General features: G+C 38.8%; 2 protein-coding genes across 2 annotated transcripts in view; both read right to left on the bottom strand.

Annotated features, from left to right (window-relative positions):
• The window catches only part of prdm15 (PR domain containing 15), a 34,225-nt gene extending 15,048 nt beyond the window's left edge, over positions 1-19,177 (bottom strand). The window contains exons 1-14 of the mRNA XM_041802269.1: positions 19,103-19,177; positions 18,078-18,117; positions 17,904-17,997; positions 13,480-13,633; positions 13,227-13,379; positions 11,173-11,281; positions 8,969-9,052; positions 8,583-8,777; positions 5,093-5,326; positions 4,525-4,619; positions 3,454-3,541; positions 3,190-3,357; positions 1,444-1,538; positions 971-1,102 (exon numbers count right to left, since the gene is read on the bottom strand). Coding sequence (XP_041658203.1) covers positions 971-1,102; positions 1,444-1,538; positions 3,190-3,357; positions 3,454-3,541; positions 4,525-4,619; positions 5,093-5,326; positions 8,583-8,777; positions 8,969-9,052; positions 11,173-11,281; positions 13,227-13,379; positions 13,480-13,633; positions 17,904-17,997; positions 18,078-18,108 — 1,632 coding nt within the window. The 5' untranslated portion in view covers positions 18,109-18,117; positions 19,103-19,177. The remainder of the gene's footprint in view (positions 1-970; positions 1,103-1,443; positions 1,539-3,189; positions 3,358-3,453; positions 3,542-4,524; positions 4,620-5,092; positions 5,327-8,582; positions 8,778-8,968; positions 9,053-11,172; positions 11,282-13,226; positions 13,380-13,479; positions 13,634-17,903; positions 17,998-18,077; positions 18,118-19,102) is intronic.
• A 2,477-nt stretch (positions 19,178-21,654) lies between these two features.
• Positions 21,655-27,900, bottom strand: part of LOC121519060 (C2 domain-containing protein 2) — a 44,949-nt gene continuing 38,703 nt past the window's right edge. Inside the window, exons 12-13 of the mRNA XM_041801838.1 lie at positions 27,273-27,540; positions 21,655-24,040 (exon numbers count right to left, since the gene is read on the bottom strand). Of these exons, the coding sequence (XP_041657772.1) occupies positions 23,820-24,040; positions 27,273-27,540 (489 nt within the window). The 3' untranslated portion in view covers positions 21,655-23,819. The remainder of the gene's footprint in view (positions 24,041-27,272; positions 27,541-27,900) is intronic.

The following is a 27,900-nucleotide window of genomic DNA, read 5'->3' as shown; positions in this document are numbered from 1 at the left end:
TGCACCTTTTTAATGTTCTCTTATTTCATTTTCAATAAGTTCCTTTTTTCATGGTAGAAAAAAATGTCATAATAGAATTTTAAATTGCAATAAAAAATAAAAAAGGGTGTGATTAATTGTGTTTAACAACAGAAATCCTGGGATTGATCGCAATGACAAATTGTAATCTTTTGACAACCCAGGTAAAAGTGTAACCTTGCATTAAACTATTGCAAAACAGCATGTCCTAAAAACACGCTACACAAGAAAGATTCAGAGACAAATTATAATGATTACACTGATTGCTATTGGAGTATCCTGACAGCCTGCTAGCAGCACAACTCCATGCAACTTTTTCTCATGTTTTGCCCTGATCCTACTTTTCTCTCTGTTGCTCATGTAGAGATGGGTGACAAACAGGAAAAAATGACAAGGCATCAGGAAGGAATGTTTTTTCCTTTGATCCTTCAATAGAGCTTCTGAGCTTAACAAAATGGAGACAGTTGTCTTATGATCTGCCCATACATAGAAAAAAAAACACAAGTGTTATATTAGCCCAAAGCACTGAAGTGATGAGAGATGTTTTCAAATATAGGCCTGGGTGTGCACCATGGTTAAGTGACAGAAGAAAGTGCAGAAAATTTCTTAATGCAATATTCCAGCTGGCAAATGAATTAGCATGACAGGGTTGTTTGTCTAGACAGCTGGGATATCAACTAGTCTGCATACTAAGTGTGTTTTATCATTGTTATTTTGCTGGCAAATTCAGCCAACCATCAGGTCTGTTGCTTTGAAATTTTGAGCATTAAATAAAAGATAATCTGTTGTCTTTGTAGGCTACAGTGACAGAGGCTTTACAGAACTATTATTCCTGAGTGTGATTTTCCATTTTATTTATTTCCTTATTAGTTTTTTTATGACATCTGGGAGGAAAACTATAAGGGGTCATGCTTATGGGTGATACAGAAATGTTGTCTCTGCTCCATCTCACCTTAAAGTGTACATGAATGTGATCTCTGAGGACGTCCACGCGGAAGAACTTACGAGCGCAGATCTCACAGGTGTACTTCTTATCACCGTGAGTCAACAGGTGCTTGTTCATGTTACTCCTGCAGGAGAACACCTGCACAAACACAGACAAACACCATGTCAGAGGGTAAATACAACTGAACACTAAGCCTGCACACTGTAAGGGTACATGATAGTCAGCTAGAACTTCATATGACTGCATTGATAAGTGTAAACAGCTGGTCCTTTACACAGACCTCCATCCAACCACTAAAACGCACTGAGAGGATTCTTGTTCACATGCATATTAAATCACACTTATCAAATGTGTTTATTGTGAAAATTCACACTACAACAAAGATCAAATAGGGATTTTAAGTGCAGCACCACTGAATCCATGCAGTCTTCTAGGATTTACATACTGTCTGTCCCACTGCTGAGTTGTTGGTTGCTCACCTTGCCACAGATGGGACAGGGCGAGGGCTCCTTCCTGTACTTGGTCCCTTCTTCTCCATTGGCCTCCAGCTCCTCTCTCTTCATGTGCTTTGATCCTGGACAGACAAAATGTAGTTTTAGTCCAGCAAAAGCATAACTGCCTCAAAGAATAAATGCAATATAGCCCAGTGCAAATACAGTTGCAAGTTGTGGGTTTTTTATTTAAAAACTGGACCAATTCTCATGGTTTTTATGGTTGTCTCTATTGCTAATGTCTAGTGGCAGGGATAGGGCATGAAAAAACGTGAAGGTTTTACACAACTATTATCACTTATAAGCCTATATTTTCCATTACGTATGGGGGCTTGGTTGTAATGCAGTAATATCACCAGACAGTGGAAGCAGTATATCTAAATGCTGTTTGCTTACCATTAAAACAGCATTAAGTAACAAATTGACTAACTATGCTCATTTGAACTTCAGAAAAGATGTCTTTCAATTAACCTTGTGAAGTAAAAAAATCCATTCCAATCCAGCATTCAATTTATAAAGCACCACTTTCCCAGCTTGTATTTCATACAATGATTTTGAGGATATGCACTTTTAATGACATGGAGGAAAAGATGCACACAGCTTCACAGCATTTACTTTTCATGTCTTTTTTCTAAATAATTTTTTTACGCAGCGACAATGGAGCACAATCTCTGTCCTCAAGCAAGCAGGTATACCGTTTAACATTTAATTTACTGTTTAAAGTATACTTTTGAGTAGTTTAAAGACCATAGCTGATTCACAAGTTGCTGAAAGGCTGCATGTGGAGCCCTGCGTGTTTTTTTCTGCTTCACATGCAGGATTTTGGATCATTACAGCCTATTGTACATTTAAGCAACATGTGGGTCAAAAGATGACTGCATTGCATGGGTCATTCAACTCCAATGTTAAGACTTCCAAACACTGCATTCAATTTAATGAATTATGATAGCGTTCTCCTCACCATAGTAAAGGCTGTGTCTGCAAACATGTGGGGCAGCTGACAGCCTCTGGCTTATTTAACTCCTGTATTTACATTAGTAATGAAAAAGTAATATAACAGACTTCACTTAGGCTGATTAATTAAGCCAGACCTCTGGAAAGTTTGCTGTGTGATCTCATCTCGCCAACCAGGGTGATCTTGAGAGGAATCCTTTTCTAATAGATTTGACAGCCTCCTTGATAGGCCATGTGTGCAAAATTACAAAATGTCTGTGCCTTTCCATCATCCTTTAAAAGAATCTGTCAATGACTGAGAATTTTCAGTTAGTGTAACCTCAAAAAGATAATTTCTTAATCCAACTACATTGGAGGAATTGCCTGTGTCTTTCTTTTCATAACTTTGCTTAAATTTACCCACCAAACCAGGTAGTTATATGCATTAATTTGCAAAGTATGCACCTGGCAGACAGTGGAAGTACAGTGGTGGGTCAAGAGGAAAGGTTAGGGAGATTTTTGATCTTGACTTTGTACCTTAAAAATTGAGTAGTTAGAGTAGACATTGGTGCAAAACTTGCAGAAAGCATCCTTGAGATATCACATACACAAGAATGGCCCAAGCAGGCAGACAACCGAAAACATAGTGCTTCCAGTCTTAGCTATCACTGGCACAGAGGGATAAAGTGACATCTTGAAACAAATATTTCTCACTAAGTGCCAGATCACTCCTTTGCAGATTACAATGAACCCAAACAAAAGCCAAAACACAGCGCTGCTCTTCTCTCCTGTGACACTCACCCACTCCGTGCCTCCTCTGGTGCTCCTGCATGACGTCTTTGCGGTAGAACATCTTGTTGCAGATCTCACACGAGTAGAGCTTTTCGCCGTGCTTCTTCTTGTGCTTAGAGAGGTTACTATTGGTGGAGAAGAACCGTGAGCAAATATCACACTGGAACGTCTTGTCATCTGCAAAGAAAAGAAGTGGAAATTAATGAAGCCAGAAAAGATGAGACCTCAGTGTAATGTTATTTCCAAAAGGGAAAAAAAAAAAGATAATCATACCTGTACGGCAGTTGTGGAACTTTAAGGCATTTTCCAGGCGGAAGGATTTGTCACATGTGTTGCATTTGTATTTGTACTCCAGGTCAGGCTGTTAGGAGATAGACAAAGATGTTGATAAAAACACACAGCACAGCTCACAGTCCTGTCCTTCTTCATACATTTTGCCTCAACAAATCTCCCTATAAGAGACTTGACTCATTGTATAACTGAGCCAGAAACATCTCAGAATAAAAGCTTTCAAGTGATGTGAGTTTCTCCACATAAATGCCAAACTGGGCTTTTACTTTGAAAAACATAAAACACCAGGTATCACACCTGAAATGCTACTGTCCTGTTAAACCCTCAAATACTGTAAAAAGTGTTACAGACACACATTTTTCACACAATACACAGAGACATCCATGAAAACTATCAATCTCTCATTATTGGGCAACTGGAAACCAGGAAAAAAACATGCAATTTCCCTTTATGCTAATTATGATGAAATGGCCGGTATTCGGTGACAAACAGGGAAAACTACAAATTTGAAGCAATGACTCCAGAATGAAAGCCTAATATCATAAAATGCATGTTTTTTACTTTGATGGCTGGGGGTTAAAAATTGTGGTTTTAATGGGTTCTAATGGGGCATTTTTGGTCACGAGGGTACTCAGTGTATACAAAAAATATATAGAGCTTTTAACTGAACCCTTACAGTTTCTGATTGTAAAATCTCAAACTTTGATGAAAAAAACTTGCCCTACAAAATCTATGTTTATAGCATTAACAACGCCAAAATAATTTAAAATGAGCAAAAAGCTGCAAAATAGCCTCAGGAGTCTCTAAGGGTTATCTTGCCTGTGAAATAATCTACCAATGTGGACAATTTTCTGCTAAAACAAGGTAGCTCTGGCTCTCTGTTTATCATTTTCTTGTCTATTGTGGCTGAGAAACATGAATGGCCTGTGGCCAAAATGGGCAAGCCTTCTTTTCTGAAGGGCCTTGGCATGTGAGACCCGGCATTCATGATGGCGGCGTGAAAGCCCTGACTTCAAGTCATCATGCACCCAATCTAAACCAGCCATTACTAACCATGTTCTTGCTGTGCTTGTAAGAGATGTGCTGCTTTAGACTCTCCTTGCGGCTGAACAGCTTGTCACATTCATCACATTTGAACAGCTTATCACCTGGAAGAAAAAAAACAAAAGATGGTCGGAGTAATGCCGCAGAATTCTACATTTAAAGGAGAGTTCTGGTGTTTAAACTTGTCCCTTAATTTGATCATATGTACAGCCTATGTGACTAATAGGTAAAGGTGTTTTTATCCAGTTACAGGATCTAATTGTTTTTGAAACAGGCTGATAGCATTCCAGTAAGAATCAGCAAAGAGATAAATATTTTTATACAGGTTAAAACTCTTTAAAATCATAAATATACTTTACATCTGATCTGACTTAATTCTATTCCGGTTCTACCGTAGGTTAAACAATAAAATCAAAATACTTGTCTTTTATATTTTTTCGCACATTTATTATTATCATCAGGTCACCGACCTCCACTGCCACTATCTATCTGTCACTGGAAGGAGCAAGTTTAAACATGTAAGTTGCATGAGTAAAAGATGGCAAATATAAATAAACACTTAAGAGGATGCACGTACCATGAGATCTGATGTGTCTGTTCAGGTTGCTGCTGTTCTGGAAAACCTTGCTGCAGAGGGTGCAGCGGTAGATCCTCTTGTGATCTCTGACTTTGTGTCTCTTCAGGGCGGCTGTGCTGTCTGTAGCATTAGGCAGGCTGCTGCTGCTCTCTGCTGCTGCTGCTGCTGCAGCTGGTGCCGCTGCTACCGACTGTGACGCTGTTGGCTCTGAGCCCTGCACCTGAGGTTTCACATCTGAACACATCGGGAATTAAAAGTTAGAGGAAGATCTGGTCTGGCAGAAACTGTGGTAAAACGATTCCATTTGATACAAGAAGTTTGAAACATAAGTCCAATCACTGCACAAATCTTGATATTATTCTGCTTCTAATCGGCATGTTTGCATTTACCAACTAACACAAATCACTGCATGAAAATATGAATACAATTTAACAACTACATTAAATATATGACACTTGACCCAAACATTGCTTTCAATATTTTTGTATTCTTGCCTTAAATTCTTTTATACACACTTTTTATTCAATTCCAGCCTTTAATGGCATATTTGAATAATTAAGAAATGCTCCGTCTTGTTTTTGTTCCCCATTTGTCATGATGCTTTTATGTGCTGTGTAAAAAATTGCCGTGTTGCTGTAAAGAGTTCAGCAACACGTGAAAGCCGAGGATCTGACTTTAATACAGTATCTGTAATGTTTGCTGCCATGTAGATGGAGGCTATAAACTCAGTTAATCATTAATTTAGTCGTAATAGTTATATACACAAGTCAGGGGATTTCATTATAACCACTGGTCTTATCAAATGCCATCTAACAAAGCAGTTCTACCATAAATCTTACAGATTTTGGAAGCTTTGACATCTTAAATCTCTTGTAGACATGGTCAGAAAGGTGGTAATTCTACATTATATCTTCATCATAATCATAGTGAGAGATGGTGGTGTACGCTTTAAATTAAAAAGTTTTGAAAGTATCTTTTAGGTTCAAATATAAAGCAGTTGAATAGACACCACCACCATTAACTACAGCTTCAGTAGAATCTATAGAAGTAGAAGTAAAATCTATGGTAGAGTGGTTTTACTGGCATGCATTAGATCGTACTGGTGGTCATTAGGGGTGACCCTGTAATGCCTACCAAACGTAATAACTCCCCACAAATGTAATACAGACCTGCAGCTATTAATGTAATAATCCCACAAGCGTAATAAATATCCCACAGATTCAAAAGGAGTGGCCTACTACAAGCATAGTAACTATTAAACATGAACATGAAACATGAAAGTTATGGTCATTGTTTGTTGTTGTCTTTTTACAACAACCAGTGGGTTCAAGTTTGGCTCAAGTCCAAAATTAAGTCATGGCGATTTTTGCTAGGTGAACAGGATACAGTAAGTTTTTTCCACTGTCTTTAAACAGGACAAGGTATGAATCTTAGCACAAAATCTGTTCATGAGAAAAGAAGACGACTGATATCTATTTTGAAACATTCAGCAAAATCCAAGGGGTTCTTCTGGAATTAAGCCCGCAGAGGGGGTTCTTCTGATCCAATATGTAATGTTATGGAAGTAATGTCCTAAACATACAGGGTCCAAACTTCCTGAGACTAAAAACACATTTTCGGTGGACAAAAATTTTGAGTTATTATAAAACTATAAAACTTAACGGGTGAAGAATGTTTCTGAACATTATAACTTCCTCAGAGTGCTGTTTTGACAAATTCTTATCCACTCTGCTTAGATTACCGTCTGTTTTATAGCATACAAAAAATCTGGACGTTTTTCGTTGTAACTTGAGCTTGATCTGACTTAAACCCACTGGTAGTTGTAAAAAGGCTACAGAATAGCCACATTTAGTTTTCATGTTTGTATTACATTTGTCGGAAATAATTACAGTTCTTAAAGAGAGATTTTTACATTCCCACAAACAATAAATCCCTGCAAATGTCATACTAATTTTACATGGATTTGAATATTTTCTCTGGATAAACTACAATTCCTAGCCCACCATGTTATAAATATCATTGTTTTAATCATTTAAAATAAAATTCTGCAAATAATTTGTGCTCTCCTTTGCAAAGTGACACCATGTCCTAACAGCATGTGAGAGTCAGACATCCATCTGCATCATATGCTCAATGTCTGCAATGCATCAGTTAAAAAATGTATTCTACACTCTCTAAATTTCAGGCTCCCCTTGTAAAAAATGTGACATGCGGCACTTTTATTTGGAATATGGTGAAACAGAACCATGACCGTAAATCTTCATGTCTGGCACTCCAGATGCCTGGTCATTTTCCTAATTCCTTGTTCCATGCCCATTTCAATGCAAGCAACAGGAGAGAAAAATAGGAACAGGGCGATTAAAGAAAAACGTTGATCACGCCGTGCTGATCACATTGCTTGCAGGTTGTCTGTAAACTACTAAAGGAATTAAGCAGATTTTAGCCGTTTTTACACAGAGATTCCACAATAAAAGTGAAAAGGAATGCCTGTCTCTGTTCCGCAATGAGCAATTCACACAAAGGTGTAACAGAGCCGTGCACGCCCGAGCTTACACACACACCCCGGCATCCCATAATCAGGTGGCAGCCGCTGCCCGAGCTGCTGCTCTCAATGAAACTTGAAACTCTGGATTTCTCAGTTCAAAACTTTGTATTTTCTAAATAAAATACGAGGAAAATAACACGAACATTCATTTTGATCAATTAGATCCAACAGACTTTTTTTCCTCCATGTTTCTGAGTTGGAGGTCCGACTTTAAGCAGTGTCACAGCGCACGTATTTACGTCAGAGGTCGGAAACTTCAGAGTACCGAGCTCTTTTGAACACATCATGGAACTTTTCAGACGCTGCTGTGAGCAGAAATGTGTCTGCTCTCTCCTCTCCTGTACAGAGGGGGATCAGCTCTCTAACCTTGCAGTCTCTCCAGTTAATCCACATTATTCTTTGTTTTATCACGCTGTTGTTTTCTCCGATGAAATGCCGCATGATTAAACTGCGCTGGTTTTTAAATCTCCCATTTATGGAGACAGCAGCGCACACTCGCGGTTGTGGAATGCCGTGGCGTCCTTTCACACTCGTTGCGGAGAAGTCTGTTACGGCTCTGATACTACCTCTCGATCCGGATCAGAGGTGAGGCGAGATCAACCCCCCATTGCGGAACGGTCACTTTCATATAGAAGGGCGTTGAGGAACGAGGCGCAATAGACACGGAAAAGAGAGGCAGTGTGGAAGTAGCTTTTGTCTATGACGATCGCTTGCATTGCATATAGTCAGGACACGGTGGAAGAGATAGTCCATGCTTATAGCACCGAATGGCAATGTGACCTATCAGATTCAACAGTGTACTGTAAATCCTCCGCTGGACACATCTCTGTTGGTTAACATGTTACGGCTTCTTTGTCTATGTTGCCTACTGAATTTTGCACTGGAAAGAAAAAGCATCACAACCCTACTTTTAAACTGAAAATTTCTCTGCTTGGTCCCTCTCACCTTTGTTTTTGCTCGCAGCAGCTGCAGCTCCAAGCTTGCGTCCCTTCACTCTCCTCCCTCGGCCCTGCCCTCTCCTGGGGCCCGCAGGAGCTGCAGGAGGGGGCTCTCCCTCCTCCTCAACAGGACTCATAAGGCTCTCCTCGACTGGAGGCATTGTTACTGTCTTTACCTCATGGAGATGACTCAGCATGCTACCTGTGATCAGCAGAGGGAAGAGGAGGAATCAGAGCGTGTAACCATGACGCAGCATTATCTCTGCTCAGACATGCTTTAAAGGGGTGACTGCTAACAGCTTCATTTACAATCGGATATAATTAATATGACCTCCATATTATTATATATAATCATAAGCTCAGAGGGGAGTAGATTGGGTTTAAAGATCTTACCTCCATTATTTTCCTCGTCTACTGAAGGCATGCAGGCTCCAGTTTTCTCTGTGCTCTCTGTTTTAGCAGACGAAGACTTCACATCTGATTAAGAGAAAAAAACACTGTGTTGCAACAGATTCTACGGCAATTAAGTGCTGTAACACCACAGACATTTTCCTCTGAGAGCAAGCTCAGGGTGTGAAGCTTGAAAGCTGGACTGGTGTTTTGGTGTAGTCTGCTTTTACAAACTGTACAAGCACAAAAGCTGACAAAATGTTATACCATTGCCTCTGAGTGAGTAAGAAATAAAAATATGATGGGTACAAAAATTCATGTCATGTTGTGCCTTGTTAGACACTGTTAAACAACAACTAAGGTAAGCTTACAATAAAGTCTAATACTGTTTTATGGTACAAGGAGAAAAGTGCAATGTAAGACGCAGGTACTTCGTACTCCATTTTTTTGTTTAATAAAAGTATGCTGGCCCTCAGGGTAAACTGCAAAACATTCAATTAAATCAGAGAAAAAAATATTAAATGCAAAAATACATCACTGGCACAAAAAATTTAACTGCAAAAATCCCCAGAAAGGAAAAATGCATTTCACAAAATGGGAAATAGACATTTAATATTAAACAGTTTAAGGACAGTGAATTCAGTAGTCCATGCACTGTTGCATTTAACAAAATATATTTACATTTAGTGATATTTTTTAATTGTGATATATTTTTGCATTTTGTAAATATGTTTTATGTTTAAAGAAATGTTTGTATTATATAATTTTGATTTCATTTTTTTTTTTGCTCTGACAGAAACATTTTTGATTGTATTTAACACTTTAGGAATCTATGAAGTTTTATGTGTCTAAAATTTTAAAGGGGATTTGTGACAATTTTTAGCATTTTATTGAATTTTATAGGGTCTTTTGAAAAATAGTTTTGATTCTACCAAATATCAGCTTTTCACCAAATAATTTTCCACTAAGTTAAATTCTAATTTTCATGAAATACCTATGTGTTTTATCAATTTTTTTAGTGTGACATAAAATGTTCTTGGTTTCATTAAATAATATTTTGAACTGGTTTTCTGTGTTGTAATATTTTTCAGTGGTTTAATAAAATAGTTTGCTTTTATCAGATATTTTGCATTAAGTGCAGTGTTTTACATTTCATGAAATGGTTTTAAATTTTGTAAAACATTTTTGAGTTTTGTGAACTGTTTTGTTGTTACATTACCTGGTCATATTATTTTTTGTTTGATGAAATGCTTATGATTTTGTAGCTAAAACACATGTTACATTTAGATTTCATCACTGAGTACTCATAGAATGTTTTTGTTTGTTTTATTGCGTGGTTTGGGGCATTTTGTGGAGTATTTTATGGATTCAGTGAGACGTTTTTGTGGTTTACCATCATGGCCACCATAGAAAAGTGCTGAAATGATAACTATTTGTCCTTACATTCAAACAGCTTGCAAAACTGCAGCAATGGGTTACGTGACAGAGTCCAAGGGAAGTTTGCTGCTGCGTGATGTCATCTGCAAAGAACCTTTATAACATCAGCTACATCAGTGAGATTAACAGTATTTCAGCTTCACACCTCAACCAAGCGGCAACCTCAGGTCCTGAAAAATGAAGCCAATGTGGAAGTGCAAAAAATTGCTATACCGCAAGTTTCCACTTGTGTCTGGCTGCAGGAACACCAGCAGTCCTGTCTGGACACATGTTAAACAGCCCGTTTTGACACTAGAAATAAACTGGTTTACAGCCTCGTTCAAAACACCAAACGTGTCTCATTAGCTAGTGTCTTATTGTGCTCTCAATGTTAGGGGGGTGGATTTTTTTTGTACCACGATCGTTTGGCTTATATTTAGGATGAAAGCTGATTGGCACGTCTCATTTGATTGACAGATAGCTCGGCAGGCAGAGGCTCCATTTCTGTTAACCAGAATGCTCGCTAGCAGGCTGACAGGAAGTTGTGCTTAGTGGGCAGGTCGTTAGGTTGATCCAAAGTTCGGTTGAGACCACGATTTCAATATGGAAGCCACCACAGATTGGCTTCAAGAGCCGTTGTAGTCCGCCTATTGTAAGCAGACGGCTGACGTCACACAGGGTTTGTCCAATTCTTTCTACAGTCTATGACCTCAACCCTCAGAAGAACATGACCTCCATACTAGTAAGTTCATGCAGCTGTACAGAAACATCTGTGCTGTGATGGTATCTACCTGCTGGAGGTGGTGGAGGTTGAACTGGAGGCTTTAGCATGGGCTTCTCCATCTTCTTTGCGTAGAAAGCTCCATACCAAACCCTCAGCTCAGTTCCTGGCAGCACATCCTAAAAAAATTTAAAAAAAAAAACAGAATGGGCAAAAACAGAGAATATTTCTTTACAAAAACAAAGCTGCTTTTTATCACAATCTTTAAAAACAGACATTAGAAGGGTGTTTGTAGCTGTTAAACACAATCACAGCCACATTTTATGAATATGTGTGTTACAGAAATCCTTAACATATTAATGATATATTAATAAGCATACACTCCTGTCAGATATGATACTAGACAGATGGGTGACACTTATACAGCTAAAATAAGAATGATAATGCTTACAAAAGCGTTTTTTTTTTTTAGCCCAGAGCCATCACTGAACTTAACGTGACAGAACATTGCCCTCAGCTCTAACCCCCCCCCCCCCCTCACAGAAACAGCAAAACACTGCAGGACTTACAGCTGACATTATATTCATGGTTCATTACATTTAATGAGCAATATCATTCATGATGCATTGACACTTAACATGCAATAATACTCTGCATTTACTGTGTAGTATTTTATGATGCAGCAACACTTAATGTACAAAAATGCTCATCCTGCAATTGATGTGCAAAATTAATTTACTGCAGAAGCAAATCATGTGCAATAATGTTTACAATGGCATTTAAAGTGCAATAAACTCATGATGCTTAACATTTCAATGTGTAAGTTAATCCTTGTAAGGTGCAATAAACATCCAAATGTCTGAAAACACTGAAGAAAGCCCTCCAAGTAACAAATTTCCCAACATTTTTCTCCACTTTTTATAACCAGTATTGATGGACTTGCATGCGCAGGTGAATGTAAGAATCTTTTTGTTTTTCTCATCCACATCTCTCTCAGAAAATCCTTAAAGATGAGGAAAAAAGTATTAGCTGTCATATGAAAATCTCATTTTTTTAAAGTATAATCCAAGTGCTGTTGAACAGGGCAAGGAATTTTCAGCTCAGCTTGTCCAAACATCCTAGTTTTATTTTGCAAGATAACATTATTTTACTTTACACACAGAAACATAATTATTTCACAAAAACTACCAGGATCTGAAAATTTTTCTCCAGTCTAAGCTGATTGTTTTTTTTTTCCATGATGCTTTTTCCAGTGTCACCGTAAACCTTTACTGAAGCTTTTATACTGTCTGTAAATTGAAAGATAACCCTCATTTTAACTTGATTTTACAAGCTTTGAGCATCACAAAGTTAAAGCTCATCATTTAACAAGAGTGGCTAACAAAAAGGCAAATTATAAAGGTAGCTTTTGTGAAATAAATGTGTTTATGTAAGCAAAGTAAAATAACATAAGCCTTCAAAATAAAACCTCAGTTTCTATTTTGCATGCAACAATGACGGAAGAAAACCAATGGATCTGACTTTTTTTTCTGTGGATTAAGTTTTCAGGCCTACAGCTGCTGATGCCTGGACAGAATTTTGTTCTATTGTTCTGTGGTGGTCACGACATTTAATTAAAAAATGACATTTTAAGCGCTATTTGAAAACAGCATCATGCATATTGCATAGAGGGAATCAGATGGTAACTTTCATAACGTAGCAATGATAAGTGCTGGTGAAAAGCACTCATAAACTGAGGTTGTAGGCACCTCCAGTGCAAAAAAAAGGCAGCTATGCCCTTATCACATGCTAGAACAGTCCTAAAAATATCACCAGACATTCACTCTATCTCTCCTCACAATCACCAATTCACCAAGCAAATTTCTGCCTCTGTGAAATATTTTTTCCTGCAACCTCTGCATCAAAGAAGAAAGCTGTGTATGCTTGTTTCTTAATAATTCAAATTAAATTTATGAGGAAAGCCTCAATCCTTTTCTCCCTGTGGCCCTTGTGATACTATTTTAAATAATTCAAATTAAATTAACTATCTTCTTCTTCTTCAAAAAAGAAAAAAGCACCCCTAAGCTTTTAGACCACCAGCAGCAGCAGCTGTGAGAGCCTCAGAGTCTGGATGGTTTCATGTACCTGTGAGGTGTTGAAGTACACGTCATCGTCCTGCTGGTAGGCAGTCAGATTCTGGTGTTTGTGGTCTGTGGCTGGTCGTACTAGCATCATCCAGTTACAGTCCTCCTCACTGCTGGAGTCAAAACACACCACCACGCCATCCTTCTGAAAGATCTGATGATTCACAGAAAACAAGAAGAGGAAACATTCACATCCATTTATTAGTAATAAAACAGAGTTTCAACAGCATTTTTTTGGATTAATAGGTCTGTACCTTCAAAGGAAACGCTCCCTCTTTCTCCACCTGAGAGACCCTCTTGGCCTCAAAGGGCCCAAACCGGGTCCTCTTGACCAGCCGGCGCAGGACAAACACGCCTTCCTTCCCATCAGCCACCTGTCTGATCTCCAGGCTGTTTGGTAAAGACGACCTGATCCAGAACAAGGACAAGGTTTTACTATTAAGATTATAAAATCTTACTGAGTCTTATGTGAATATAATACATCTGCTATATTTTCAGGGGCATTTAAGAATAAAGTGTGAGATTGTCTGAATACTGAAATAGGCCTCTGTTTTTTATTAATTTTAGAGCCTCCTCTCTCGATCTTCTTCTTTCTCTTGCTGGAAATAGATACCTGCATATTATCTTGAAGGATGTCTGGATTTTTTAAACCCATCTTAAGAAAAGAGGTTTCTCAGGAGAGTGATGATTAAGGATGCACAACTGCCTCCTTTGCAAAGTCCTGCAGGATGCATAATGTATACAGCATCCTACACCATGCTTGACTCAGTTTAAACCTTATAAAATTTCCTTCAGCTCTGTTAACATGAAGTAGAACCTGATGATATGAGATTTGTGAGACTTGTGGCAGTTTAAAAGGGGAGAAAAAAATCACAGACTACCATTTATTTATAGCAGGAGTGGTAACTTTTTGAGCAAGAGAACCCACAGACATTTGTAGGTGGATTGTGTCCTAACTTTGTATATATTGATTTGCAAAAAGGTCAGTAAATTTCTTTTTTTGTCTGTAAAGTTGCGTCTTCTAGTGCTAGAGAGGGACTATGTCAGTCTGATTCCTGGAGTCTCTACTGTACATTACTGTGTTATGATTACAGGTGGAAACAGCAGAGGCAGAGAAAGTTTTTTCTCCTAGTTTATAAAGGCTAATTACCAAGATCTTTTTTTAAAAGGAAATACACCTTCCATTTACAAAATACTGCTTCATTTTAAACAAAAAAAGATGGACATCTACCTGAATTTTATTTCAAGTTGTAAGTTATGAGTTATATTTTTGGATATGTCCAAGCTCTGGTGTCTGTTGCTCTCCTCTTGGTTGTACTAATAACCAGTCAAAGCTATATTTGTCTCTTTGTGTTTTTTTTAAAGTGCTGTTCCCTGTCTGATTACATCAGGAGTGTGATTCATCATAAATTAATAGGGAATTTAAGATTCACTGACCTGGAAAGGCGACCCAGCTGACTCGTGGATTTAACAAAAACACACTTCAAAAGAGGGACTAGTTTGTGAAATAATTAGAATTTCAGAAAAGCCACAAACGAAAATTTGTGATGATACAGGTCGAAGTATCCATGTTCATATTTATGCTGAACTTTAAACAGGCTTTTTTTATTCCAAAGAGACATGATAGCTTCTTGTGTGTTGTGCTAACCTGACATGCCAGAGTGTTCTACATATCCACAACATGGTAAATGGTATGGCTATTAAATAATCAGACTGCGCTTATGATGATAAAACCATGTGGTTCACAGTCACACTGAATGTTTTGTATTTAAGGTTGGGTATTCACACACAACTGCTGTAAGTTTCCAATAAGTGATGTCTTTAGTTCACTGCTAACTAGTGATTGAAGTGCATGTGCTTTTTCTAAGGTGTTGGAAAATGATTAGCTTAAAAGTTGAGCAATGCATTAACTTTAAACTTTTGGTGAAATTGAACAAAACAGCAGCCAAATCTTTTGGTGCATTAATTTAGCTGTACGGGGAACACTGCATGTCATGTGCACCTGTGTTTGAATGGCACAAAAGATTTAGTGAAGGGCAGAGAAGAGGTCCAAGACGATGAACGTTCAGGACATCTGTGCACATCAAAAACTTCTGAAAACATTCAACAAACTGAAAATATCATTTGAAATGATCAACAACTCAGTATAAGAATGAAAGCAGGAATGGGTCTCCACTGATAACGAGACAGTTCAGTAAATGTGATGAGACAACCTGAACATGAAAAAAGTGTGCAACAAAGATGTCCCAAAACTTCTGACTCCTGATCAAAAGAAAAAATGCATGCAAATTTGTAGCGAGATTTTGAAACAAATTGAAGGAAATCCAAAATTTTGGAAGGAGTGATTACATGCTATGAAACTTGTATCCTCCAATACGATCCTGAGACAAAACAGCAGTCAATGCATTGGTAAATACAGCCGTCACCAAGCATGAAGAAAGCATGACAACACAAGTCTAAACTCAAAGCCCTGTTGATTTAGGGTTTAATTTTCTCGGAGTGGGCTCCAGAAGGGTCAATGGTAAATCAACACTTTTACAAACAGGTTCTAGAAAAACTGAGAAATCCGGCCAAACCATCTACTTGGCACGTTTTTTTTTCTTTTGTGCAGGCTGCTAATATACATTTCCAGTGCAATAGATTGTTAGCGTTAACAATACGCCAAACGACACTGAAACTAAAACCAAGGCATGGTGATGTGAGATGTTACAGCTCTGAGTGGCCTTCACATCTGCTTAAATGTATAAAAATCATACCCCACTTCTTTTAACAAAACACACCACCCTTATTGCTATGCAAATACTGATATAGAGCTAGTAGAGTTAGCTTAATATGCCTGCGTATGTTATCTGAGGCCATCTCTTCCTATTGTCCTCTCATCCCTTGATAAAAGAAAGCAGAGGAATAATCACATCATCCCATTAGAGTTATAACGGATGACGTTTACAAATTTTAATCTCTGAATGCCTTGATAATCAGGATTAGCATCCTGTTGCTATGGAAAACACTGGTTTGGCAGAAGGCACAGGAAGATACACCCAGAATTCATGCTAAGCATCATGGGAGCTAAGAGGTGACAGAGCATTTGATTCTGAAAATGGTAAAAAGTTTTTGTTTTATGTAGGGACATTACAATTTATCACTTATGCATCACAGTGCATACAGTGCCTATAAGAAGTATTCACCCCTTTGGATGTTTCACCCTTTTAATGATTTTATACATGAATCGTGGTCAGTATAATTTGACTTTTTTACCAAAAAAGTCTTTAATGTTTAAGTGAAATCAGATTTCTACAAAGTAATGTCAATTAAATACAAATTACTAGGGTAAACAAAAAGAAAAAGCTACTGTTGAAGGAAACTCATTAAATCTGGACTAAAGTTCACCAAAGGCATGTGGGAGACTCCATGGTCAAGTGGAAGAAAAGTCTTTGGTCTGATGAGACAAATATGGTGCTTTTGGGTCATTAACAGCTATGTTTTAGCAGACACAAAACACAGCACATCGTCACAACAAATCATTTCCACTGTGAAGCATGGTGGTGGCAGCATCATGCTGTGGGGATGCTTCTTGGCAGCTGGCCCTGGAAGACTTGTAAAGGTAGAGGGTAGAGAGAATGTTACAAAATCCTGGAGGACAATCTTACTCGGTCTGCAAGGGAACTACGGCTACGGAGAAGATTTAATTTCGAGCAAGACCATGACATGAAGGACACATCAAAGCTACACAAACATGGCTTAAAGACAACAAGTGGAATGTTCTGGAGTGGCTTTGTCAAAACCCAGACTTCAATCCAATAGGGAATTCGTGGCTGGACTTAAAAAGGGTGGTTTACGCCTGATCCCCAGCAGTTTTGCAAAGAAGAACGGAGTACAATTGCAGTGTCCACTTGTGCAAGCCTTGCTAAGACCTATCCACACAGACTCAGTGCTGTGGTTGCAGCCAAAGGTGCATCTACTAAATACCGACTTGAAGGGGCTGAATTTTTATGCAATCACGCTTTTTACATGACATGTTCTATTTGACACTACTTTGTAGAAATCTGTTTTCACTTTAACATTATAGAGGGTTTTTTGTATTTATTTTTGTCAAAAAGCCAAATTACATTGACCATGATTGGTTTAATAAAATAATAAAAGGGTAAAACTTTCAAGGGTGTGAATACTTATTATAGGCACAGTAGATGGATGATTTGCACTGATGCAAATCACAATCAATGACGTATACAGATGTTGCTTGTATATTTTTGGTTGAAGCTAGGCCGACAAGATTTTTTTTGGTTATTACCAAAGAGCATTTGTGTGGATATTGATTTCTAAAGTACTTCCTAAATAATAAGAAAATAGGTCACATTTATCTTGCTGCTGATAACACAGCAAATTTAGAAAACTGGGGATGCTATCATGTGGATGATGCTTCAACATATCAAATCTAACTGAATGGATCTAATCTAATATATTTGAATTATGATATCAGTGAAGATGCACTGGTTTTATTTTCATGGTGAAATACGACACTACCTAGCATCACCATATTACATTCAAAGCAATGCTTTCTGTATGTTCTGTTGTAAATAAAGTTTCTCATTGGGGCATAACGACCCATATTATCAAAACAGTAGATCAGTATGAAATGACTTAAGTCAGTGAAGTTTCCATGCCCCAACCTGTCACTCACCTGGCCCTGCTGAGGACGAAGGAGTCCTGGACAGTCACCAGAGGTCCCAGTTCAGGACACTCAGAGTCATGGTACTGTCCACAGTCCTCACACCCTGAAACACACGCCCATTATTATACAGCCCAGACTCTTAGTATGTCTGAAGCTTAGTCTAAGAGCTGGATTCATACTCACAGATCAGCTCATCTGGTGCCTGCTCAGCCATTATGACAACCTAAAAGAGAAAGAGGGTAAAATAGTAATGAACGTTTTAATTTTGGCTTTCACTAATTATGAAAACAAGACGATTGAAACAATAATTTCTGTGCCACGTGGCGTCCTAGTACAAGGGAAACTGGGTTTTTAGGATCTACTTTCTTTTAGAGACTGGTTTGTGCTTGGCCTGTTTCACAGCTCTCACTTCAATTCAAGTGAGGAGCAGAGGGGTTCGTTTGAAAAGAGACAGGGCTAAAGAAGATGACAGGAAGATTTAGACATGATATAATGCTAATTCACTTACAGAATAGCTTTCATGGTTGTTTGGCAGCCCATCAAGGCAACATGATAAATTCAGTTATCATATTTTTATGCATAGACAGTATATGTAGTAATTATAATCTCAGTATCAACCATAATAAATGTGTTTATGCCTTTAGTTAGAGTAGAGAAGCCCTAAAGGATTGTATAACACAGTCACTGATAAAAACAGAGTATTATAAGATAAGAAGTACATCAATAAAGAGCATCTTTATAAAAGAACTACTTGTTTGAGTGTGACTGAACTTCAGAGCCTGAACACACAGTTAACCCGGGACACTCCAGCTGCCCAGAGCACATCAGACCTCCAGAATCAACGGCTATTATCACAACCCTAACTGGTTTCTGGTAATAACGATACAGTATGGCCGTGCACATTAACGTATGCAGCCCGGGTAGGAGAGGGATCCGGGATTTGAGTCGTTCCCAAACTCCAGCCGGGTTTTAACTCCGATCTGAGCGGCTCCTCTTCAGTAAATGTAACAAAGAACAGTCGGCATGGCGGATGGACCGGAGACGCTAACCAACAAACCGGAGTCGATGCTCTTCAACGGCTGAGGGAGAACCCGAGAGGAGGCTCAGGAAACCCCGGAGCGACTCTGACCAACCGTCTGCACCTTCACTACAAAACTGCGTCGCCATTTTGTGTTACAATGATGTATTAAAAAGAGAAAACACGTTACCTTTTCTGCAAAAGACCCTTCATTTATCGAATCCTGACTCCGGGTTCCAATCCGCTCCAGAAACGGCGCAGGACCGGAAACGAGGAGCGCAAAGTGCATTCTGGGAACTGTAGGCGTCGTCTGCATCGATCAAATATGACTTTATCAAGCCGTAATTAGGATACTGAACACTAAACTGTATATCTATTAACAAAAATTTATATAAAATAGCATTCTCCTTTATTTTTTTCACCTTTTACAACACATAAATAGTATTTCCAATGTTTTGTTAGCTAGAATGTAGTGTTTTGTCTGTTCTCAGTCTTCTTACTTTCCTAAATATATAGGCTAATTGCACTACATAGCAGCTAAACAAATATTCACAGCCTTTACCTTTGTAAAAGTAGCAAAAAAAATTGAAATAGTTACAAGATGTTGGCTATTTATGTATCTAATAAAGCTGCCAAATTGCATGTTTTATTGTTTATGCAAGGCAATATTATGAAAATCTAGGAACACATTCTTTAACAAGTCATTTCCTTACCACTGCCTTCATGAAGGTCAACTCACTAACTGTATACAACTGCCAGCCAATGATAATACTTACCAGTACACAATAAGTAGATAACATAGAAAAAATAATAAATAAAGCCATGAACATACTTTTTGAATTTACATTCACCCAGCCTTAGTTGTTTTTACCTGAAACAGAAACCTAAAAAGTGGCTGTTCTTCTACCACATTGTGGTCTTGGATATGCTTTGCAAAAAAAAAAGCTTGCAATGGATTCAGAATCCTACAAAACTGGTTTGACACCTCACAAGCTAGAAAAGATAGAGGTCAGCATTTGCACGTTTTCACTCATGTGTCTAAAGAGCCCAGAACCGCCAAGATACTAATGAATGACCTCGCCAAGTCAGGAATTATAGTCAGGAATTATAGTCTTGAAGAAGACAATCACTAGAGCCCTGCACCAGAAAGGACCAAGAAAAACTCCACTTCTGCTGAAGAGACACCCTCATGCCAGATGGAAGTATGCTAAGGACAACCTGGAGAAAGATTATGTATGCTGGAAGCATGTCCTTTGGTGAGTTGAGATTAAACTAGAGCTCTTTGGCCACAGAGACGTTGCTTATTTTGGAGAGAAAAGGGAGAGGTGTATAATCCAAGTAACATTGTCCCCACAGTGAAACGTGGCAGTGTGAGTATTATGCTGTAGGGATGCTTCAGTGTCTCTAGAACCAGGAATCTCACAAAGGTGGAAGGAATCGTGAAGAAAAAGACTCCTGGTGAAGGACTTCCTCCACAAGACCAAAGTGAACATTACTGATTGGCCTGAATAGAGCTGGGCTGAACTGAAGACCAAGGTCCATGTCAGCAGTGTTAATTTTGGCAGCTATTTCTAATTTTAGTCTTGGTCTTTTGATTACATATCTTTTAGTTGTAGTCAATTTTAGTCATTTCCAACCTTTTTTAGTTTTAGTCCATAAAAAGTCCTCACATCTTAGCCCTTACTTTTAGTCAAAGTATTTATTTTCTTGCCTAAATCTGGTACCGAGTCATGGTAGTGTGTTCTATGCCCCCTGCCAAACCTGAGGTCCTTGCTTTCTACCGCTGAGAGGCAAAAAAGATACAGATGCATTGTTTTGACTGATTTACCTACAGTGGAGAAACATCATGGGATTTAATATCTGAGAAAAACTAAATTATCAGTTTTAGTCATCACAGATCTATCTTTGGCTAGTCTTAGTCTAGTTTTCGTCATGGAAAAAAAGTCTGTCGAACAGTTTTAGTCGATGAAATTAACACTCCATGCCAGAAAACCATCAGATATGGAGGAGCTTGAGAGATTCACCAAAGAAGACTGGACTGGGCTTCCCAAGGAGACATGTGTGAGACTTGATGAAAACTACAACAGGCAGGCTGTTATCCAGCAAAAACGAGACACAACTGACTACCAGCATCAAGGGGCTAATAATTTAGACCCTGGTAGTTTTTGTTTTTTTATGAAATAATTTGGTCTCTGTGTGCAAAGTGAAACAATGTAAGCAACCAAAGTAAAACTAGGATGTTGCTAGTTGCTTGCTCTGTTTAACAACACCTGGGAAATATTTAAAAAAAAAAAAAATCATAGGGTGCTAATAAATTTGTCCTCATATGTAAGTATGTAAGAACTTAAGCTGGAAAAATGTGGTATTGGTGCATCCTTCACAACTTAAAGCACAGTCTCCTTTACTAGCCTTGAGTTGCTGCACATTTTGACAAGTATTAGGAAGATCTCAGTAAGCCCCTATAAATTTAGAGTTGAAACAGTGTGTAGATCAAATGAGGTGAAAAAGCAGCAAGATAACAATAATATGAATGTCAACACTGTCCAAAACAGAAAGAAAAATGTCGGTATGAGTACTGGCTGCTCAGCAGGTCAGCATTCATGGGCTTTTGTAGAAAACAAGATCAAGTTAGAGGTTAACAAATTAAATTGTGTATTAAGGTCTTAACTTTTTTCCACATGTACAAGGTACATTCAGGTACAAATTTACAATTTTTTGGTCATTCCCATTTTTGCTGTGCACAAGCTTTGAAAATAACTAAAAGCTAGACTTGAATATGCATACCAAATAAAGGCAGGATCACTCAATAAATTAAAGTAAATAAAAGCCTGGGCTATTAATTAAAGTTTTATGGTAAAGTAGTAACAAAGCATTAAATTCTTAATTATCACAGTGCAGTAAAGGAGCAAATAAACTTTGTTATATTAGGACATCTGGTCTTAAATCAGCTCAGCAGGATGATGTAAACCCTCCATGAATAAACTTCTGATCAAAGACAGGAAATAAAACAGCATATGGAGTTACAGGAGCACTGAGCAGCATGGACATTTAAAGCGGCACCACATTCTCTGTTATTCAATCAATATTTTATTGCCGAAAATGAAATAAGTTGATATGTATATTAGTTACAATCCCTGCAGAGAAATGACTTTCTGCAACAAATGTTCAGTCAGTTTTCTGCGCACAGAGCAGATGCCAATACAAACACATCAGGAAGCAGTTCATTAATCACATACAGCCCTACTGCTCTCTGAATGCATTACAGTAGCTGATGCCTGCAGGCTACCATGATAAGTAAAGGAGTCTAAAGCTGAGCATGATTAAATGACCCGTTTTCCTCTCCAGAGTTAAAGGTGATTCTGTCTTTTTTCGTCCTTAGTTGAGTATTTCCTTGAAACAGACACTGATGGTGTGAGAGAGCATGGCCATGAACAGCATGTGAGTGTTTCTATTTCTGATAGTCTTTTAATGTAAACACTCCGTTAACAGATATGTGCATAGGCTTCTAGGTTACAGACATTGCTAATGTTGCAGGCGCACAGTGGCCGTCTTTTAGGAGCCTTTAGGAGCTAGAAGTCATGTCAAGTGAAGGATCAAGAGCGCTGGTGACGTCCTCAGAATGAATGTAAGGCAATCTGTCACTGTAAAGCATCGATTCTCTCATTGAGGAAACAGTAGTTAAAATGATGTACAGACATGTCTGCAACAAGCTGCTTATAAAAAAGAAAATACAATCATAAGCTGGTTAAAAAAAAGCAGCCAAAACTGTTACAGCTCCCAAATGTGTTCACATGTTCCTCTTGTTCATGAGTTGCAAGCTACATCTTTTTTCACAAACATAAAAGACTGAAGATTTGCAGGGCTGACATGGCCGTACAGAAGAAATTCATTAACAAGTATGGCCAAGTGTAATGTCACAGTCCCTGGGTTAAAAAAAAAAAAAAAAAGTTTATTCAGTTCCCTTTTGACACATTAACAACCCTGCTGATAACAGTAGTGTACAGGAAGGAAGACAAAGAAGAAAGTTGCATATCTTTTGAGAACACTGCAGAGGGAAGTAAACATAAAACGCTCACATATAGCTGAAATTTTAGCCACAGTGTCACAAATTCTTTTCCTCTTTTTTTGTATGGTGTTACCTTCTGTTAAAAGCAGGGTATGGCTGACATTTTTATTCATTTTACAGCTATTTTAAGCACATTTCTTACAGCTGCTGCTTGGTTCTGATTTAATTAGGTATATGATTAGAAGCATTTCAAATGAATTGATATAAATACTATATTTCATAGTATTAGTGTCAAAAAAGTAGTCGTGTTACTATCTCCCACTTGCAGTGAAAAGATCATCTCCCTTTGTGAATGTTATTTAATCTCTATCACGAGAGTAGCTTCTGTCATTGCACTTCAAATTAAGGGTACTACAAATGTGCAAATCATACAACACCACTCTTCTCTTCATCTTTGGTCCTGCTGGTCCACCGTAAAGAAACATACGGTTTACAGCAGGGAGAGTTTGCTCTTCACACTCAGAGTCGATGAGGTAAAGAGTTACAGCCCACACCAACAGTCTCTTCTGTCGGAAACAAGGCCACAAAAGCGATTAAAAAAGTTCAAAATGTTGCATAAAATCAAATAAAAGAAACATGCTATGTAATATCCTCTGAAAGCCATTAATCCAAGACCGGAGACCTTCTTCCACACATGCACACACTTCCTTTTGGTGGAAGGAAATGGCCATAAAAAGAGGATAATTTTCCATCTGCACAGCTTTCCCATTCACAATGCAGGAGCTGCAGTATGCAGGCCGGGCAGTAGGGGGCGTAGGTGAGCTGGGAGGTTTGCCAGTGCATGTTTGAGGTGGAGGTGGTAGCTGCTGTAGGAGAGACTGATGGGAGAGCAGAGAGGGTCTCACACGTGTGGTTCCCCCATGGAGGTAGAGCCGTTAGCTTTGCTCTTGTTCTTGCTCTTTCGGCTGAGCATTCGGCTAATCGTGGCCGTTCGGCTGGCTCGCTCCACCGCTGCCGGAGACTCCAGGTACACCAGGTCGTTGTGGGACTGGCTCATCCCTGGCTCCTTGCGCTGGTGACGTCGCCGGAAGAAGAGTTTGGCACTCTTCTGTAGGAAGCTTCCTGTGAGGGAAATACACAGTAGACAGTTAGTGTGATGACTAAGAAAAGGATGCAAAGTCCCCTCCTAAAAGTATGTGAAGTAGCAGGAATTTAAGAACAGCTGAAGCAGCTATGGTGCAGAATTAGTGTTAATAATTTTAAATTAGTGGTTACTGTTTATGCAAAAAGCTGGCATGGAAAGGAAACAGAGGAAGCCTATCCAACATTAGACCGTTTGTTTTTCCTTTGCAACAGGTGTATTAACTCAGAGAATCATAATGTTTAATCACCAACCAATACAAACAAAACTTTATCCATAGAGATCAGCCCTCACTTTTAGTATCATTGTTCCATTCAAGCACATTAGGAGTTTGGGGTATTTTCTTATAACTCTGGATGAGGTAAAACTGGAGTAAACATTTTAAAACTAATGGTATTCAAAAGAACAACAACACTAGAAACTTCTAAATCATTATTGATTTCTAAGGAAATTAGATGAACAATAAATCTTCCAGGCAATGCTTTTAATCATAAATATTTTAAGTTAATTATTTTCTTTGTCATCAGGGAACTGATGTTGTTAGCACTGCTGCCTCACAGTAAGAACGGTCTGAGTTTGAATCCCAATTGGACAGGACCTTTCTGCAGCGTTTGCTTGATCTTCCCTTGTGTCAGAGGTTCTCTCTAAGTGCTTAAAAAACAATCAAAGATAAAAAGTAGCATTTTTTGTTTAAAATTTCCTTTTGCATATTTTTTCACACTGGTAAAACTTATTTTGTCAGATTTTTATTAGGAACAGACTTATCAGGACAATCTGGCTCCTGTTAAAACTTAAATTATATGTTAAGTGTCATTTCAAAGAGCAAGCTTCTAAAACTTACAGCCGGAAACACTGTTAATCCTGCAAGGCTCTGCCCACGATGAAATGCAGAGAGAAGGGACGCATGATATTGGAATTTTGCTGATATCCAATATGCCAGTATTTCCAAACTCATTTTTAGCCAGTACAAATAAATACAAACCTTTTTATTTATTGTAATAAAACACCAAGTCTCTCACCAAGTCTTCCTTCCGACGGAGGAAGCACGACAAACACAGCCATGGAATAGATTAACATGAAGTATAAAGTTAGATGGACGACAGAAGTAGAGGAGCAACTTGCTAATTTGTGGCAACAACACCAGTATTTATACAATGTATCCAGTAAAAAGTCATACCATCAAACCGACATGGAGAGAAGTTGGGCCAAAACTGTTACTGCAAAGGATGTAACAGGTAGCCAACAACTCACCACATTTATCTTATTTAAAGTTGACCACAGGAGATTTGAAGTTGTGAGAGTGAAGACTCTGGTAGTTGTTAATTTAATGTGTTAGAGCGTGGTGTGATATGTCGGTCAGAACAAAACAACTGATCTTGTTATTATCTGACATCTGTTAAGTTTCACTTAAAATTTAATTAAAGCCACTTAAAACCTTTTTTTAATATCTTAAGTGTGTGTAAGGCCTTAATAGAGCAGGCGCCAACATACAAAAAGGCTACAGTCTTTGATACACTGGTCAAAGTCTTAAATCCAATTTCTGGTGCTGTTTGGCGCATGTTTTCCCTTGTTTTCTCTCCCCAGAGATTCCTATCTCTCTTCTTTTCTTTTTTTTTTTTTTTTTTTTTTTTTGAGGTTTATTTTGGGCATTTTTGTGCCTTTATTTGATAGAGAAGGATGGTGGATAGAGTCGGAAACAGGGATGAGAGCGGGGGAGAGATGTGCAGTAAAGGGCCAGATTCGAGCCCGGGCCGTCCGCGTACATGGGGCGCGTGCCTAAACCACTCGGCCACCTGCGCCCCCCTAGCTCTCTTCTTAAGGCTCATTTATGATCTACGTTTGAACTGCATACAGATTGACCTTTCCGTTCGTACCCTGTGTTCTGTGTTTTTTGTTTGTTCTCTTGAAGCTTGCAGATACAGATCAAACGCTGCAGTGGCCCCTGGTAGATTAGTTATTCAATTTCCACTTTAACATAGCAGATGCACATCAGTATAAATGCAATGATGTTTGCAAAGTTTAAAGGTCACATGTTTGACCCCTTTAAGACCAGTTTATATTGGTCTGAGATGTCCCCAAAACATGCCTGTGAAGTTTGTTGCAGAAAAAATACTCCAGTATTGGATGTTTGCATGTCTAAAAACTCTGTTTCAGCCCTGCTCAGAACGAGCTGTTTCTGTCTTTAGTTTTAAATGTTGATGAGCTGTCCGACTCCGCCCCTCTCAGGAAATGGATGTGGCTCTCCCCATCTTTCTCTCAACTGGCAGCTGAGATAAGGGTCATGAGAGGAGGGCGGAACTTTTGTCCAAGCAGGGAGGGCCAACTGAACCTGGGGGTGGTGCTAACTCCCCACATGACATCATGAGGGGAAAATCTAAGAACGGCTTGTTTCAGCACACATTTTCTGAAAGGTGGAGAAGGAGAGGGGTAGAGGGTATGGATTTTTCTAATCCTTGAGGGGACTTGGACAGGCCAGGGACACAAATTTTGATAGAAAAGCATAAAAAAGTGTATTTTGCATAATATGTGACCTTTAAAATGCATGGATCTATTTTCATATGTGCGTAGAGCATAAATTAGCCTTAAGCTGTCCTGTCAATTAGGCAAATTCAAGAAATAATCCTAACAAAATTGATTAATAATGTAAACACAACCTTTTAGAAGCGAGAATGACCTTTGCCTACAGCAGTAGATCAATGGGGTTCCTTGCTGACAGAAAGCAAAGAAAGGTCCTTTCATGCAGTGCATAATATTTCAAGTGGTGAAATCAAAATAATCCCAGTACAGTGTGCGTTATAAAGCCCCAAAAGATATGTAAATGTGCTCTAATATATCGCCATTACGATCTGCTAGATCTAAATGATTTGACATGGTTATCATCTACTCTACTCATAACTAGCAGAAACTACACATACAGTACAGAACAGAACAGGGCTACTACAAGTAACTCATGAATAACTTACTCTTCTGGACATAATGAGAGCTTGTCACTGCTTTCCTCTAAGACGGCAGTGACAACAGTTCAAAAAGAAAAAGTTATAAGAGAGAAAAGAAAAGAGACCACATCACAGAGGAGCAACAGGTTTCCATCAAAACAGCCAAAGGCAGTATGATTTAGTAGGACTTAAAGTAAACTTTTAAGGAATAAGATGTTGTTATACACAGTTACTTGTGGCTCCAGGTAGCCAGTGACTGTACTCTGTGTTGTCTCACCTCTGCTCTTCTTACAGTTGGCCTCAGACACACACATAGACAGCGAGGTGTGGTCGAGTTCCTCTCCCGTCTGGCTCTCCCAGTCGTCTGGAGGCCGGCCGATTCCACTGGGGCCCTCCTGGGGCTCTGACTCTTCAGGAGGGCTGCTGGTCCCTGTAGCGATGGCCGTGGTCACATCCTGAGTAGAGCTGCCCTCTGACATTGAGGCATCCATCGCTGCAGCGTAACCCGCCATCAGAGCCAGCTCATCATCCTGAGACAACGGCGTCTGGGAAATGAAGAAATTACTGTGTTAAGCATCCTTGTATAGGATGGTTTCTGATACAGAACTTGCATTTGTAAAAGCAAACATACTCTGACTGTATCATAAATCTCTCTGAATCTCTGACCCTTTTACATCTTCTATCAGTGAATCATTTCAGGCAGAAGCTTACCAACTGACTGCACACATTAACCAATATGTCTTCAGTGACAACCAGATATCAAAATTCACTTGCCTGCCTGTAATGCAAACAAAAGCCCATACATCATTTTTGTTGCCTCCCCAACCATGGATTTGAAGCTCTGCATGCTGTGTGCAGTGAAGCTGCTAGTATGAAAGGGGGCAAATGAATGGGGGCACCAGCTA

The sequence above is a fragment of the Cheilinus undulatus genome, linkage group 12 (assembly GCF_018320785.1).
Source record: "Cheilinus undulatus linkage group 12, ASM1832078v1, whole genome shotgun sequence".
Lineage (NCBI taxonomy): Eukaryota > Metazoa > Chordata > Actinopteri > Labriformes > Labridae > Cheilinus > Cheilinus undulatus.
Note: the sequence above shows the minus strand (reverse complement) of the source record. Positions and strands in the feature narration are given on the sequence as shown.